The sequence below is a fragment of the Orbicella faveolata genome, unplaced genomic scaffold (genome assembly GCF_042242905.1).
Source record: "Orbicella faveolata isolate gen_17 unplaced genomic scaffold, um_ofav_v1 contig_46, whole genome shotgun sequence".
Lineage (NCBI taxonomy): Eukaryota > Metazoa > Cnidaria > Anthozoa > Scleractinia > Merulinidae > Orbicella > Orbicella faveolata.
In genome coordinates, this window is record NW_028301576.1 from 5,526,182 (window position 1) to 5,537,913 (window position 11,732).

The 11,732-nt window shown below is 37.6% G+C and overlaps 1 protein-coding gene across 1 annotated transcript; it reads left to right on the top strand.

Annotated features, from left to right (window-relative positions):
* Positions 1–561: 561 nt before the first annotated feature.
* On the top strand, positions 562–11,732 carry LOC110069197 (uncharacterized). Its single transcript, XM_020776681.2, has 6 exons — positions 562–704; positions 1,859–1,967; positions 4,660–4,998; positions 8,321–8,480; positions 9,230–9,585; positions 10,954–11,732. Exons 1-6 carry the CDS (start codon positions 678–680, stop codon positions 10,971–10,973), a joined length of 1,011 nt encoding a protein of 336 aa, XP_020632340.2. The 5' UTR covers positions 562–677; the 3' UTR covers positions 10,974–11,732.

The following is an 11,732-nucleotide window of genomic DNA, read 5'->3' on the forward strand; positions in this document are numbered from 1 at the left end:
AGTTTTATCTTCGACTGAATCTCGAAGAAATTTCATCCTTTGAGAGTTACTCGTGTTTGCAAAATCAATTTTGTTTGACCTGGTAGTAGACTTCTTGAAACAAATAAATTAAGTTAAAATTTCCAACACTCGCATATTGGAAGAGAGGAGATATCAAATGAAATCTAAGATAACGGTTTTTCTTTCTGGCTGGGCTCGCTGCATGTTACGTTTGAAATACTTCTAAAGGAATCTAACAGTTTACTGTCCAAAGTACAATATAAAATGACCATGGTAACGAATGCAGATCTATTGCTGTAACTAATGTTACTACTAACATCTAACCAGTAATTTTGTTCGTGGTAAAAACTAATTTATAAAATACGTGTTTTATTCATTTAAAAGCAACAGAAATGCTTTAGGGTAAGTACACAAAACAAAACGTGATCCGTTGTTTTCTTTGACTAATATTAGTTGACGGAAGTGCCGCAGTGGAGACTATATTAAGAGGAAGGCAATACGATTATCATGACAGACAAACCGTCTCGATCAATTACAGGTCGCCCTATTGGCTCGAAGAGGTTCTATATTGAGGTAAAGCCTGAATCCGGATGATCAAAGCAATATAAAAGCGACAAGGATCAACAAGCATCCACGGAGTCGTAGAAAACATGTGGTAACGAAGGAATCAAGTGAAAATGAAGATAGATTGGCTGTCTTTAACGGTAAGCGATTTAATTTGTATTGTTGCCGTTGACAGAAGGTTTGAAACTCTTGTTTTCGTTGATAATGTTTGGACATAGCTTCACATTTAACGTTGGGACATAATATCATCAAAATGCAACCGAACCTTTTTACAAATCATGATGCACACATTAAGAAAAATAAACAAAGTCTAAGTTTATTTTTAGTGGAACTTATCCAGCGCTACTCTGTATATAGGATATTATCAATGACACCCTCCCGATAACCATTAGCAGCAGTGTTCATGTAAGTTTTGTGTGACCATATTTATAATGGGATAACACTGAACGTAAAACAACATGAACATCAATGATGATCGATCGTCAACCCGAGAACCTGCTATCTAATAAGCTCAAATATATTTGTAACTAATACCAGCCAAGAAACGTTTTCTCGAATTGACTGTCTTGTATATTAAGTAATTTACAGCAGTTGATAATGATCTACTGGGAAGGTGTAAAGGAAAAAAACAACACGGTTGATGGACAAGTGAAAATTGTACAAAATTAAATTCTTCATTTACGTGTCAGAGTTATATTTAAAATTGTTTGCTTTTGTGTGCATGCACTGAGTATTTACTTCACAATCATATGAGTCCACCGTATAATCTAAGAGTACCTCGCTTTGGCTTTTAATGCTCTGGCCTTTTCAGCTTGCAGCTATGAACTTCACCTAAACTCTCACCTTTGAGCAAAATTAATTTAATACCACGGTTTTAAAAATCTTTCCTAATTGATAAACATCTCGCTAAGGTTAGGCTGTCTTCTTCTCATCAAAGGCCGGTTAACATTTTTCTTAACCATATGCAGTACGAAGCAAGCACGTGATTTGAAAGTCAGATATGTCTCTGAAATGAAATCGCCTCTCTTTGAAAACATATTTTCATAATTAACTTCAAGTAGTTATAATTACCGGCCGCTCAACTCGAATTTAATTTCAAATTTTCATTGCCGCCCAAATACTGCAGTTACTGTAATACCACTTAAAGCTTGCTCAGTTAAAGAATAAATGTATGCTTTGAGCTTAACTCAGTTTAATGAAAACGTATTTTTTATGAATTATATATTGGTGCAAGTAATAAGGCAACGAAGTGCTTGCACGTTTCCCTGATCACATTTAATTTATATTCGCTTAGGTGGTGGTAATATGCATAGCGACCGCTCATTCATTGCCCTTTCCTAATTGGTTGGACGAAATCCAGGATCTCAGCAACACGAAACGTTTGCTAGAGCTGCAAGACGAAGGTAGGGGTCTTGGCTTCAAAAGAAGCTTAGGAATAATAATAATAATAATAATAATAATAATAATAATAATGAATAATAATAATAACAATAAACTTTATTAAAGTGTCTTAAAACTTTAGCTCCGGAAGCTAATTGGGGACGTTGTAATGAAATACCACAAATTTTCATTAAAATAACATTAAAAATCCATTATAAATTAAAGAAACTAGAATTAAAGCATATATACACTTGATAAAATTTTAAAAGCTACATAAGATACAATCTGTTCCAGATTTGTCGTCTGTCAGTTCTGCCAAGTCCATTTTTTAAAACTGTCAATTTCACCTAGAGATCTTATACGTGTTGCTTATACGGACCTATATATCAGAGTCTCAATAGCATCATCTTGATGCAGTTAATTAATTTAAATGTTGACAACTAGCTTTTCACTTGAAATTCTCGACGGCTTCAACCCAAGTAGGTTACTGTTCACTTAGACAGGACAATGGTACAGATAGGGGACTATCGAAAGTAAGCCGGGTCGTTCTTACTTCCCGCATATGCCGCCAAATAAATACAGGAGAGGGTGGAAGTGGATTATGTTCAAAAACCTCGGTTGAATGACCGCTTGTCACAAAATCAATTGGCGAAATTTGAATCTTTAAGTCATTATTTTTTGGTTGAAATTTGATAAATAATAATAGTAAACTTTATTAAAGCGCCATGGACAATTAGTGGAAAATGGCGCTATATAAATGTATATTTATATTTATTTTGAAGTGTCTTACAACTTTAGCTAAGGAAGCTAATTGGGGACACTGAGGTGAAATACTACAGGTATACGTTATAATAACATTAAAATTCAAGAAACTAAAATAAAAACGTATGTACAATGTTAAAAAAGTATAAAAATTTAAAAGCAACGTAAGATGCAATCTGGTCCACATTTGTCATCTATCAGTATCTTTGATTTCACCACTTTTGTCGTTATTTTTTTAATTGCTTGGTTTTCATTTTCAAATGATTACACATAACAACATGATACATTAGCCGGGGCGCTGGCCTTTTTAAAATTACCAGCCGGATACTGTAAAGTGTGCCGACTTATAAATAATTCTTTTTCATTGACCATTCCCTAATACAAACTTTTCAGGGTCAAGGTAAATTAAGAGTCGTATGAACGTAACGTGGTTAATAATATCAGCTGGCACTTTGGAGTCAGACCAGCCGATATAGCAGTATCAAGCTCGGTCACACTGTCTCCACAAATGTTCTTTTTCTGTTTCTAATAAGTATCAGTAACGAAGAGTAAACATACTTATTATTATTATTATTATTATTATTATTATTATTAAAACAATTTGAAGTAAAAACTAACGGTTAAAGTTAGCGACGTTTCGACCGAACTTCGGTCATTATCAAGCTTAAAAGAGAAAAAAAAATTGCATAAGTATAAAACTAAAACGAAAAAGTAAAAGTACATTAAGTCTGAAAATGTAAAAAAGGGTGTTAAGAACAACACAATGCATGCAAGAATAACATAATTAAAAATGAGAGAGTCAAACTAGTTCTTGCACTTTTTTAAGATGGTAATTATATAAATTCTTGGTAAGATCCTTGGGCACATAAGAATGTTTCATAAGAAAATGTTTTCCAATGGAGGAAGACGCATTCTTGCGCACGTCTACGCGTTGATGCAAATGCCGCCGCGTGTAACCAACATAACCTGCATCACACAGGTCACATTTAAATTGATATTTGCAAGGGATTGTTGGTTAAGCAATAGACGGCTTGACTTCGCGCGGTTTCAGATGTTGCTTGATTTTTAATTATGTTATTCTTGCATGCATTTTATTGTTCTTAACACCCTTTTTTATATTTTCATACTTTACATACTTTTACTTCTTCGTTTTATATTTAACTTATGCAAAATTTTTTCTTCACTTTTAAGCTTGATAATGCGATGACGGAGAGTCGCGCCCTTTTACCGTTAGTTTTTACTTCAAATTGTTTTAAAAAACCTTTACTAATAATGATAATAATAATCATCATCATCATCATCATTATTATTATTATTATTGTTATTATTATACATCTATACCTTCTTCATATGAATGGATTAGCGTCCCCCCGTTAAATAACCAGCGCCATGGCCTTATAGTCTGATGTGGCTAAGAAGTATACGCATGCGGACTAGTAACCAGAAGGTTGAACTACTGTCTGTGACAGGAAAATCATCTTCCCATAAACAATGGTACATGCAGCTGTTTTCCTTTTAATTTTTTAAAAATCTCATTACACTGTGTGAAAAGATGATTTCCAGTCCGTACTGCGCAGTCTCAGCACCCTAATGTTTATAAACAATATACGTCTCACTCGATGAAATGCGAATCGATGTTATTCGTTACGAACCACATTCCTTATCTTTGAGGCCTTTCAAATTCTTTTTCCAACAGCTTCATTGATTTTTACAGCTGAGAAGCTGTTTCATCAAGTGATCTGATGAGAAAGAACGAAGCATAAAGCTTCGTATCCATAATGGTTGTTGACATGAAACTTTGAATTTAATTACTTCATGCAATGTTTACATTTTGTAATGTCGTACATGGAACAAGACAAAAAACGTAAACAAACTCTCGAGTGTGTGAAGTACGGACTGGAAATCATCTTTAACCCACCGCCATAACGATATTGAAACAATTTGTTTCCACAGATGGCGGCAGCGGCACACCACCCCGCCTGAGATGCTTCATTTGCGTAGAAGATTGCGCCAATGAAGAGGAACTGGTAACTTGCGAGTCAGGTTTCAACTGTTCTACCGTGACGACACTTAGAAATGAAAATGAAATTATGACTGAAGTTAAAATCAAAGTGTGTTTACCGCCAATTCTTTGCTCGTCGGAGTTCGTATGTAGCAATCTTAATGAAACCGGTGATGTTGAGTCATGTAACGTGGATTGTTGCCATACTGATGAATGCAATGCTGAACCGACTTCTCCACCAACTACTGCACCGTCTACTGCTCCACCAAGTACTCCCACTACTACACCTGGTAATGAAAGTACTAAAGTATAATTAGACTGTTGGCAGACTGTTTTTCTCTCGAGACTCAGCGGGGATTATTATTATTATTATTATTATTATTATTATTATTATTATTATTATTTTTTTTTTTATTGCTAAGCACATAATTACTTACATTGCTTTACTCTACTTACAACACGACACAATACTTAACCTACTTACAATACACGACATTATTGTATGGCTTTGGCTTGTGGCCGATATAACGCGCGCTCTGATTGGCTAAGAGCGAGATCTGAACGGTCATTATGCAGCCGTAATGCCCACGGGCTGATTACGGATTATGCAAATTAGGAAGAGCCCAGCTCTGAAAATTCAAGCGCATTGCAACGACGAAAACCGATTTAAAACAGTAAGAGAAAGTAAGTAGCTAAAAGTTTAGAGATTTTTCCTTAATAAAATTTACATAGGAGTCGTTTTTGACTCACCAGTCGGTAACCTTGGCGGGCACTAGTGAAAAACAATCAAAGTTTGCCGAGTCTTAAGTAAAGCTAAAGTCGCTAAATGAAAAACACCATCGGCAGATCTGTCATGCATCCTGAGCAAAACACAACAAAGAAACTTATAAGATATCATCTTAGTCACAACAATTACAGAAATATTAAACTCCGTCACAGTTCTCATCAAATATATTCCCTCGCTTTACACAAGCAAGGGTAAATCAGCTTCCAGGATCATCAGATGTAAACAATCGGGCGGTTTCTGTCGGTAGCAGTGTTTCTAATAACTGCAGGAAGTTTTAGACGTTCACAAGGCTTGAAAAGTTCATCCCTAAATCCCAGAATGAAGAATTAAGGCGAAGATATGTTGTCGAAAGCGAATGCGGAGATCGAGTTATTCTGAGCAGTCCATTCTGAAGCATTAGTATTTTGTTTCACCGAAAGACCGTTGGTTTGGACTACTTTGAAGCACTTTCTGTCTTTTCCATGTGCGTTGACGTTTCGCCACAAAAGTCGCAAAAACTCCCCCATCAACTTGTGGCACCACTATACTAAAACACCTTTTTGAGGCTGTGACAATCACTTTTCCCGTAAAGAAATGTGTATTTTTACGGAATACGTAATACAGGGGTGAAGTTCACTGACTGTGTAGTTTTGCCCTGGGTTTGAGACGATCGATGAATGAATCGGTAAACGCGCGCATCGCCGGATGTAAACTGACGACTTCCGCTCGAATAATTTTTTTCTTTTCTTTAATTAATCGGCCATATGATAAACAACTTAATAACCTCGACCGTTCGGTTCGCAAGGCCTCAGTTTGAGATTTTCCCGTAACGACCTCACTCTCGGTTATTAAGTAGTTATTATTGTTATTATTATTATTATTATTATTAGTAGTAGTAGTAGTAGTAGTAGTATTTCTAATGCTTTTACGGTCTTACAAACGTCACTTATAATACATAAAAAAAAAACTATTTACAATACTTGGCATTGCCTTACTTACTTACAATACGCAATAATAACTTATTATGACTTACACATTACGTTACTTAAGGAGTTACAATACAATGTAATTACTTAATTATAGAAAAAAAAAAAGAAAACAACAACAACAACAACAACAAACAAACTGAAAAAAAGACCTCGCAACAAATTACTAAGGGAAACGCCTTCAATGGTGAGAAGGAATTTCCACTTCTGTTACGTTGAAATTCCCTTTCACCATTCAACGTGGCAGCAATGGCGGGGATTATGAGGCGACATGCTTCAGCCAAAAGGGCAACGGGTCGGCGAGCCATACCACCCTTTTGCGTTCGCTAACCACACGTCTAAGTGACCTTAAGAGAAAAACCCGGTTGTCAGCAGTCTAAAATATAATTAATAGGGTCACTTTCCATTTTCGATGAAAAATCCCGGTTGATTTTGTTTTGAGAATTTTCAGTGGCGCATGATGTGAGCATTTTCCGGAATTTTTGAAAAAGGGACATCTTAGCGACGTATACCAAATGTTTTGAAAAGCTCTTACTGGGAATATCTGTTCCATTTGAACTGACTCTCTGCAGTTTCAATAAGTTGTTCGGAGGTTCAACAGATTATTTTCTTTTAAATTCTCAAGAACTTTGTCCAGAAAAATTCAGTCCACTTGCTACCGTTGGAAGATTTGGGATTTTGTATTAAATGGAAAACGCCCCAAGTCTTCATTTGAGTTAATTCGATTTCAAGTTATGAGGGAATGTAAACGTTTACACGGAAATACCATGCGCCTGGTGCAAATCGTCAAGTAACGTTTGTGGTCACATCAAGGCCACTATTTAACAATTAGATTATGAGCTCGAGATTTCTATGAGGATATAGCTGATTCGGCCTGCAGCCTCATCAACTATAGCTATCACCTCATACAAATCGAGAGCAAATAATCTAATTGGTTTAGTATAATTCTTATTAAAGTTTACTTCAAATACCGGTTTCCAATTATTTATCGAGGCATTATTAAACTTTGCGCCTGAAAAAGATCGCTCTTAACTACACTTAGCTTGAATTCATCGAACGTATTACCTAACTGCAAAAACTGAATACTTATGAGTTTGGTGTACACGTCATTCTGAACTGAAGACTAATCCGGGCAAACAATATATAGTTTCATGTAATGGGGTTGATATGACCACAGCCCGATAAATCCCTGACTAGCAGTATGCAGAACACATCGATGCTATGTGCAATTATTGCCCACGTACGAGTTTTGTTTTAAAGAATTTCACCGGAAGGTTACAACGTAAATAAAAAAGGAAAGTAAAAGACAGTAGCCAAGACGTGGAAATGTAAGCAGTGGTTCTCAAGATCTTGTTGTGACAGTACTAGTGTGTATTAGGTAAGGTAAAGTCTGCATACGAGCTAAGTGGCTCATCAGGCCGGAGCATTTCTACTTCCCCCTGGATGGGATACTATCCATCGCAGGGTTAGCCTCATGGTGGCCTCATGGTTAGTACAGGGTTCGAGCCCTGTGTTGTGTTCTTGGGCGGGACACTTTACTCTCATGGTGCCTCTCTCCACTCAGGTGTATAAATGGGTACCGGCGAATTCTTAGTGCGTACTAGACAAAAACTAAATCGGCAGAAAACTCGACATTTGTAATGTAAATTCCAAGAAACAGTAAACAAGCTTTAGTTGCCTGATTTGACAAGAAGCAAAGCATTACATATGTCCAGTTAGGGCCAAATAAAAAAAAAGAAAAAAAAAAAAAAAATGAGGTGCCTGAGTGTATTGCCTAGTTGGCTGTCGAAAATATCGATGGCCTTTAAAGGTGCTCAAAAGTAAAGGTACTTAACCTAATATTCTCTTTTTGTTTATTAGCTCCCCGAACCTATACATTGAGAGGAAATAACCGGATATTTAGATCGCCTGGTTTCAATGCAGGGAGCTATCCACCCAATTCAGACATCACGTGGATCATACCTGGGAGGAACGTGAGAGGACTGTTGCTGGAGTTTTTAACAATAGACACTGAAAGGGGGTAAGTTATTGGAGTATTCACGTAGACAGACTAATAATGCTCCTCAGGTACGCAGCTTAGTTGTGAATACGAAAAGATATCTTAACTTTACTATGCATGCGTCTGGCAGGCGTACAAAACACTCTTATCATTATAATAAGACATATCTAAAACGTTTTGAGTTTAATAGATAGCCCTGGATTTGTTCTACAAGATGACAAATATTCTGATGGTCATGATGTCATCTGACATCTATTGAAATCAGTCACGGCTCGTCATCTCAGCTGGAGCTGCCATCGTGGATTTCACTTGTTTCTCACAAAATCATAAAATAACGTAAATTTTCACGAAATTAGCCAAATATGATGAAAGAATGGACAAAGGTGCGAATTCGGCAAAGTTCTTTCAATGGGAAAAAACCGGAGGATCTTATCGAAAAGAGTAAATCTAACTGGGGTTGTTGTGGCTATGCTAAATGACGTTGAGAGAGTTGACGTTTCGAGATTCTGGCGAGGGATTAACGACCAGGTACTGTACTGGACGTTTCAGGATCACACAGTAAATCCCTTCAAAATTTTGAAAAAAACCTTCTCGGTGTGGGGAAGCATCCACCCCCCTCCCAACCCCCAAACCCCAACCCCCACCTCTTCAAGGCTTAGGACGAGCAACGCGTACTTGTCAACTCGATAATGCAGACTACATGTACTAAAAGTCACAACAGCGTCAGTTTTAGGTCTGATTACGTGCTGAGCCTTGTGTTCTTTTAACAGAAGAGATATCATCACGATTAGGCGGGGAAACACTGTGGTCGGCACTTTAAGTGGTGTATTCCGATCCAGAGGAAAAAGGTCTCTGTCGTTTCCCTTGTATCGAGAAGATAGTCCTTGTGATGATGATGATGATGATGATGAAGTTGCTGACGATGTTGATTACTTTGGCTATGATACTCCTTATGATCGTTTGACAGCCGGATATGACCGTTATCGACGGCAAAGCCGGGGGAGACCACCACGAGCTCCATGTGTTTATGTCCGAGCTCGAGGACAGCAGATATCAATCAACTTTTCATCTGATGGTAACGATACTGGTCAGAGAGGGTTCTCAGCCAGGTTCAAGGTGTTTAGAGGTATTGAATACTTATTCAAGGTTTTCATGTTGTTGAAGTATTCGACAGTGGTCAATGATCAATTCCCTCAATAAGATACGCATGCAGGGAATTAATCATGGTAGTTGTATTCATCAAAACAAATATCCAGTCTAAGATGGTGAATGTAACAACCATGATTCCCTGCAGGCATGTCTCATAGAGGCAATTGACCATTCATAAGTTTACTATGACAAAACAAATATACACGTGTCGAGAGAATAAGGCTGAAAATTGTTAATCTGGCCAAGCCACACCGGGGTATTGAATTTAATTGATGCAGGGCCTTGCCTTGCCATTCTTATCACCTTCTTGAAATATTGTTATTATTATTATTATTATTATTTAATCAACTGTTAATAAACACCTCACACTAAGGTTTCCCTCTCATCGAGGTTTCAGCCTCTAAAGTGTAGGTTTTCCTTATGGAATTCGTCTCCAAAGAAGCCCAAAATTCGGCTTCGTTGCCGCCATTTTGAACAGTACTCAGAAGCCAATCCGCGTTTTCGTGACGTCATTCCGACCAAGAGATTTTGTCCGAATGGCTTCCGACAAGCCTTTTAACTGCCTCTCTGGGCTATGGCTGTTCTTGAGCCGTATTATTTCGAGGCAAATTTGCTCCAAACGCCGAAAATGATGGCATTGAAGATATTGAAGTCAATAATCCCTTCGAAAAAATACATTTTGCCGACCTTTTAAAGGAAGCGAAGTTAGTTGCAGGTTTTTGCTCCTTCCCGCCAATTTCGAGTTGGACGGAATGACGTCACATAAACACGACCTGGCTGCCAAGTACCGTTCCAAAGAGGCGGCCTAGGCCTCCGAAGTCGCATCTTTCGAAACGAATTTCTTCGGGATAGCAGACTCTTCAAAGGAAAAACTTGGTTGAGTGGAAAAGCTGAACGTTAACTTGGAATAGAGCTTGATAATTCTAGCAACAGAAGCAACCTTCCGTTAAGATCAAACTATTTGCGAGGTTGGCTGATTCAAATGATTTCTTCAAATCAACCTAAAGCATTTTGTCAAGGCGTGTTTATAGAAAAGTTATGGCAGTTTAAATCCGGAAGGGTTCTTCCAGGGCATGCTGCCAGCTGATTCGAGAGCTGTCAGAACTTGTGATAACTGCTGTGTCCGGTAATTGTACTGTAACAAACTTGTAGCAAATGACTTTTTTTTCCGTCCATAAACTCAGATTGAACTGCCGTAATATGATTATGTTACAAGTGACCGCTATAGCCAAAGCGTTTCTCTTCAGCTAGGTCACAGTGAGTTCAACCTTCCTGGAAATTAAAATGTTATTTTTTATCCCGCGCCATTTACTAAATAACCGTTCCTTGTTTCTTTCCCTTTCAGGTGGCCGCGATGACAAATGATTCCTCTACCATTTCTAAAGATGTCAAAGAAAAGAAACATTTTGCGTTTTGATTAAAACAAGTTATCGGCGTTTAAGGGAATGCGCTTCATCTAAATAAAAGTAATGATGCCATAACGTCAATCCATAGTTCTGAAAAACTCCATGTATACACTAATCATCATATCAAATGTTTTTTTTTTTCTGAAACTCAGGTTGACAAGTATCTTGTCGAATATTTTGAACAAACTTTCTTGCTGTCTCGCACTTCGCGTGGTTGCGGCAAAGTTTGGTAAGATTTCAGGACTAGGGTGGGGCGGTCTTTAGGTTAAATTTCAATGTTGCTTTGATCCAGAAAAGTGATGTTACACGAGCCGAATTTTAACGCCGAATTTCAATATCGATTATTACTCCATGTTACACGAGACAACTTTTGACGCAAGTTTGATGCCCAACGGTCGGCAACTGTCGGCAACGGTATGTTACACGTGACGATTTTAAACGTAACATACAAACTTCGGGCAATAATGTTGCAAGTTTTTGCATCGCTTTCAAAAACGTGCAACATACTGCCGCAACGAAATGTTGCGTCAAGTCGCCCTGTGCGCAACATTGTTGAGTTAAAAGTCGGTTCGTGTAACGTTACCTAAAGGGACAAGTGCGGTGTTGCCCTGACGAGGTGACGAGGAAACGAGTCTAACAAACAAAAATTTGTGGAGGAAGAGGTGTTGTTGCTCATCGTGGTAGATGCAATAATAAAAGTTTATTATCGTTTATCGTA

What these genes read in the sequence shown, in the direction of transcription:
- LOC110069197 (XM_020776681.2), top strand. Translation starts at nt 678, where the DNA reads ATGAAGATAGATTGGCTGTCTTTAACG. An exon ending in TAGATTGGCTGTCTTTAACG is followed by an intron (nt 705 to 1,858) that starts GTAAGCGATTTA and finishes ATATTCGCTTAG; the next exon opens with GTGGTGGTAATATGCATAGC. An exon ending in TACTCCCACTACTACACCTG is followed by an intron (nt 4,999 to 8,320) that starts GTAATGAAAGTA and finishes TTTGTTTATTAG; the next exon opens with CTCCCCGAACCTATACATTG.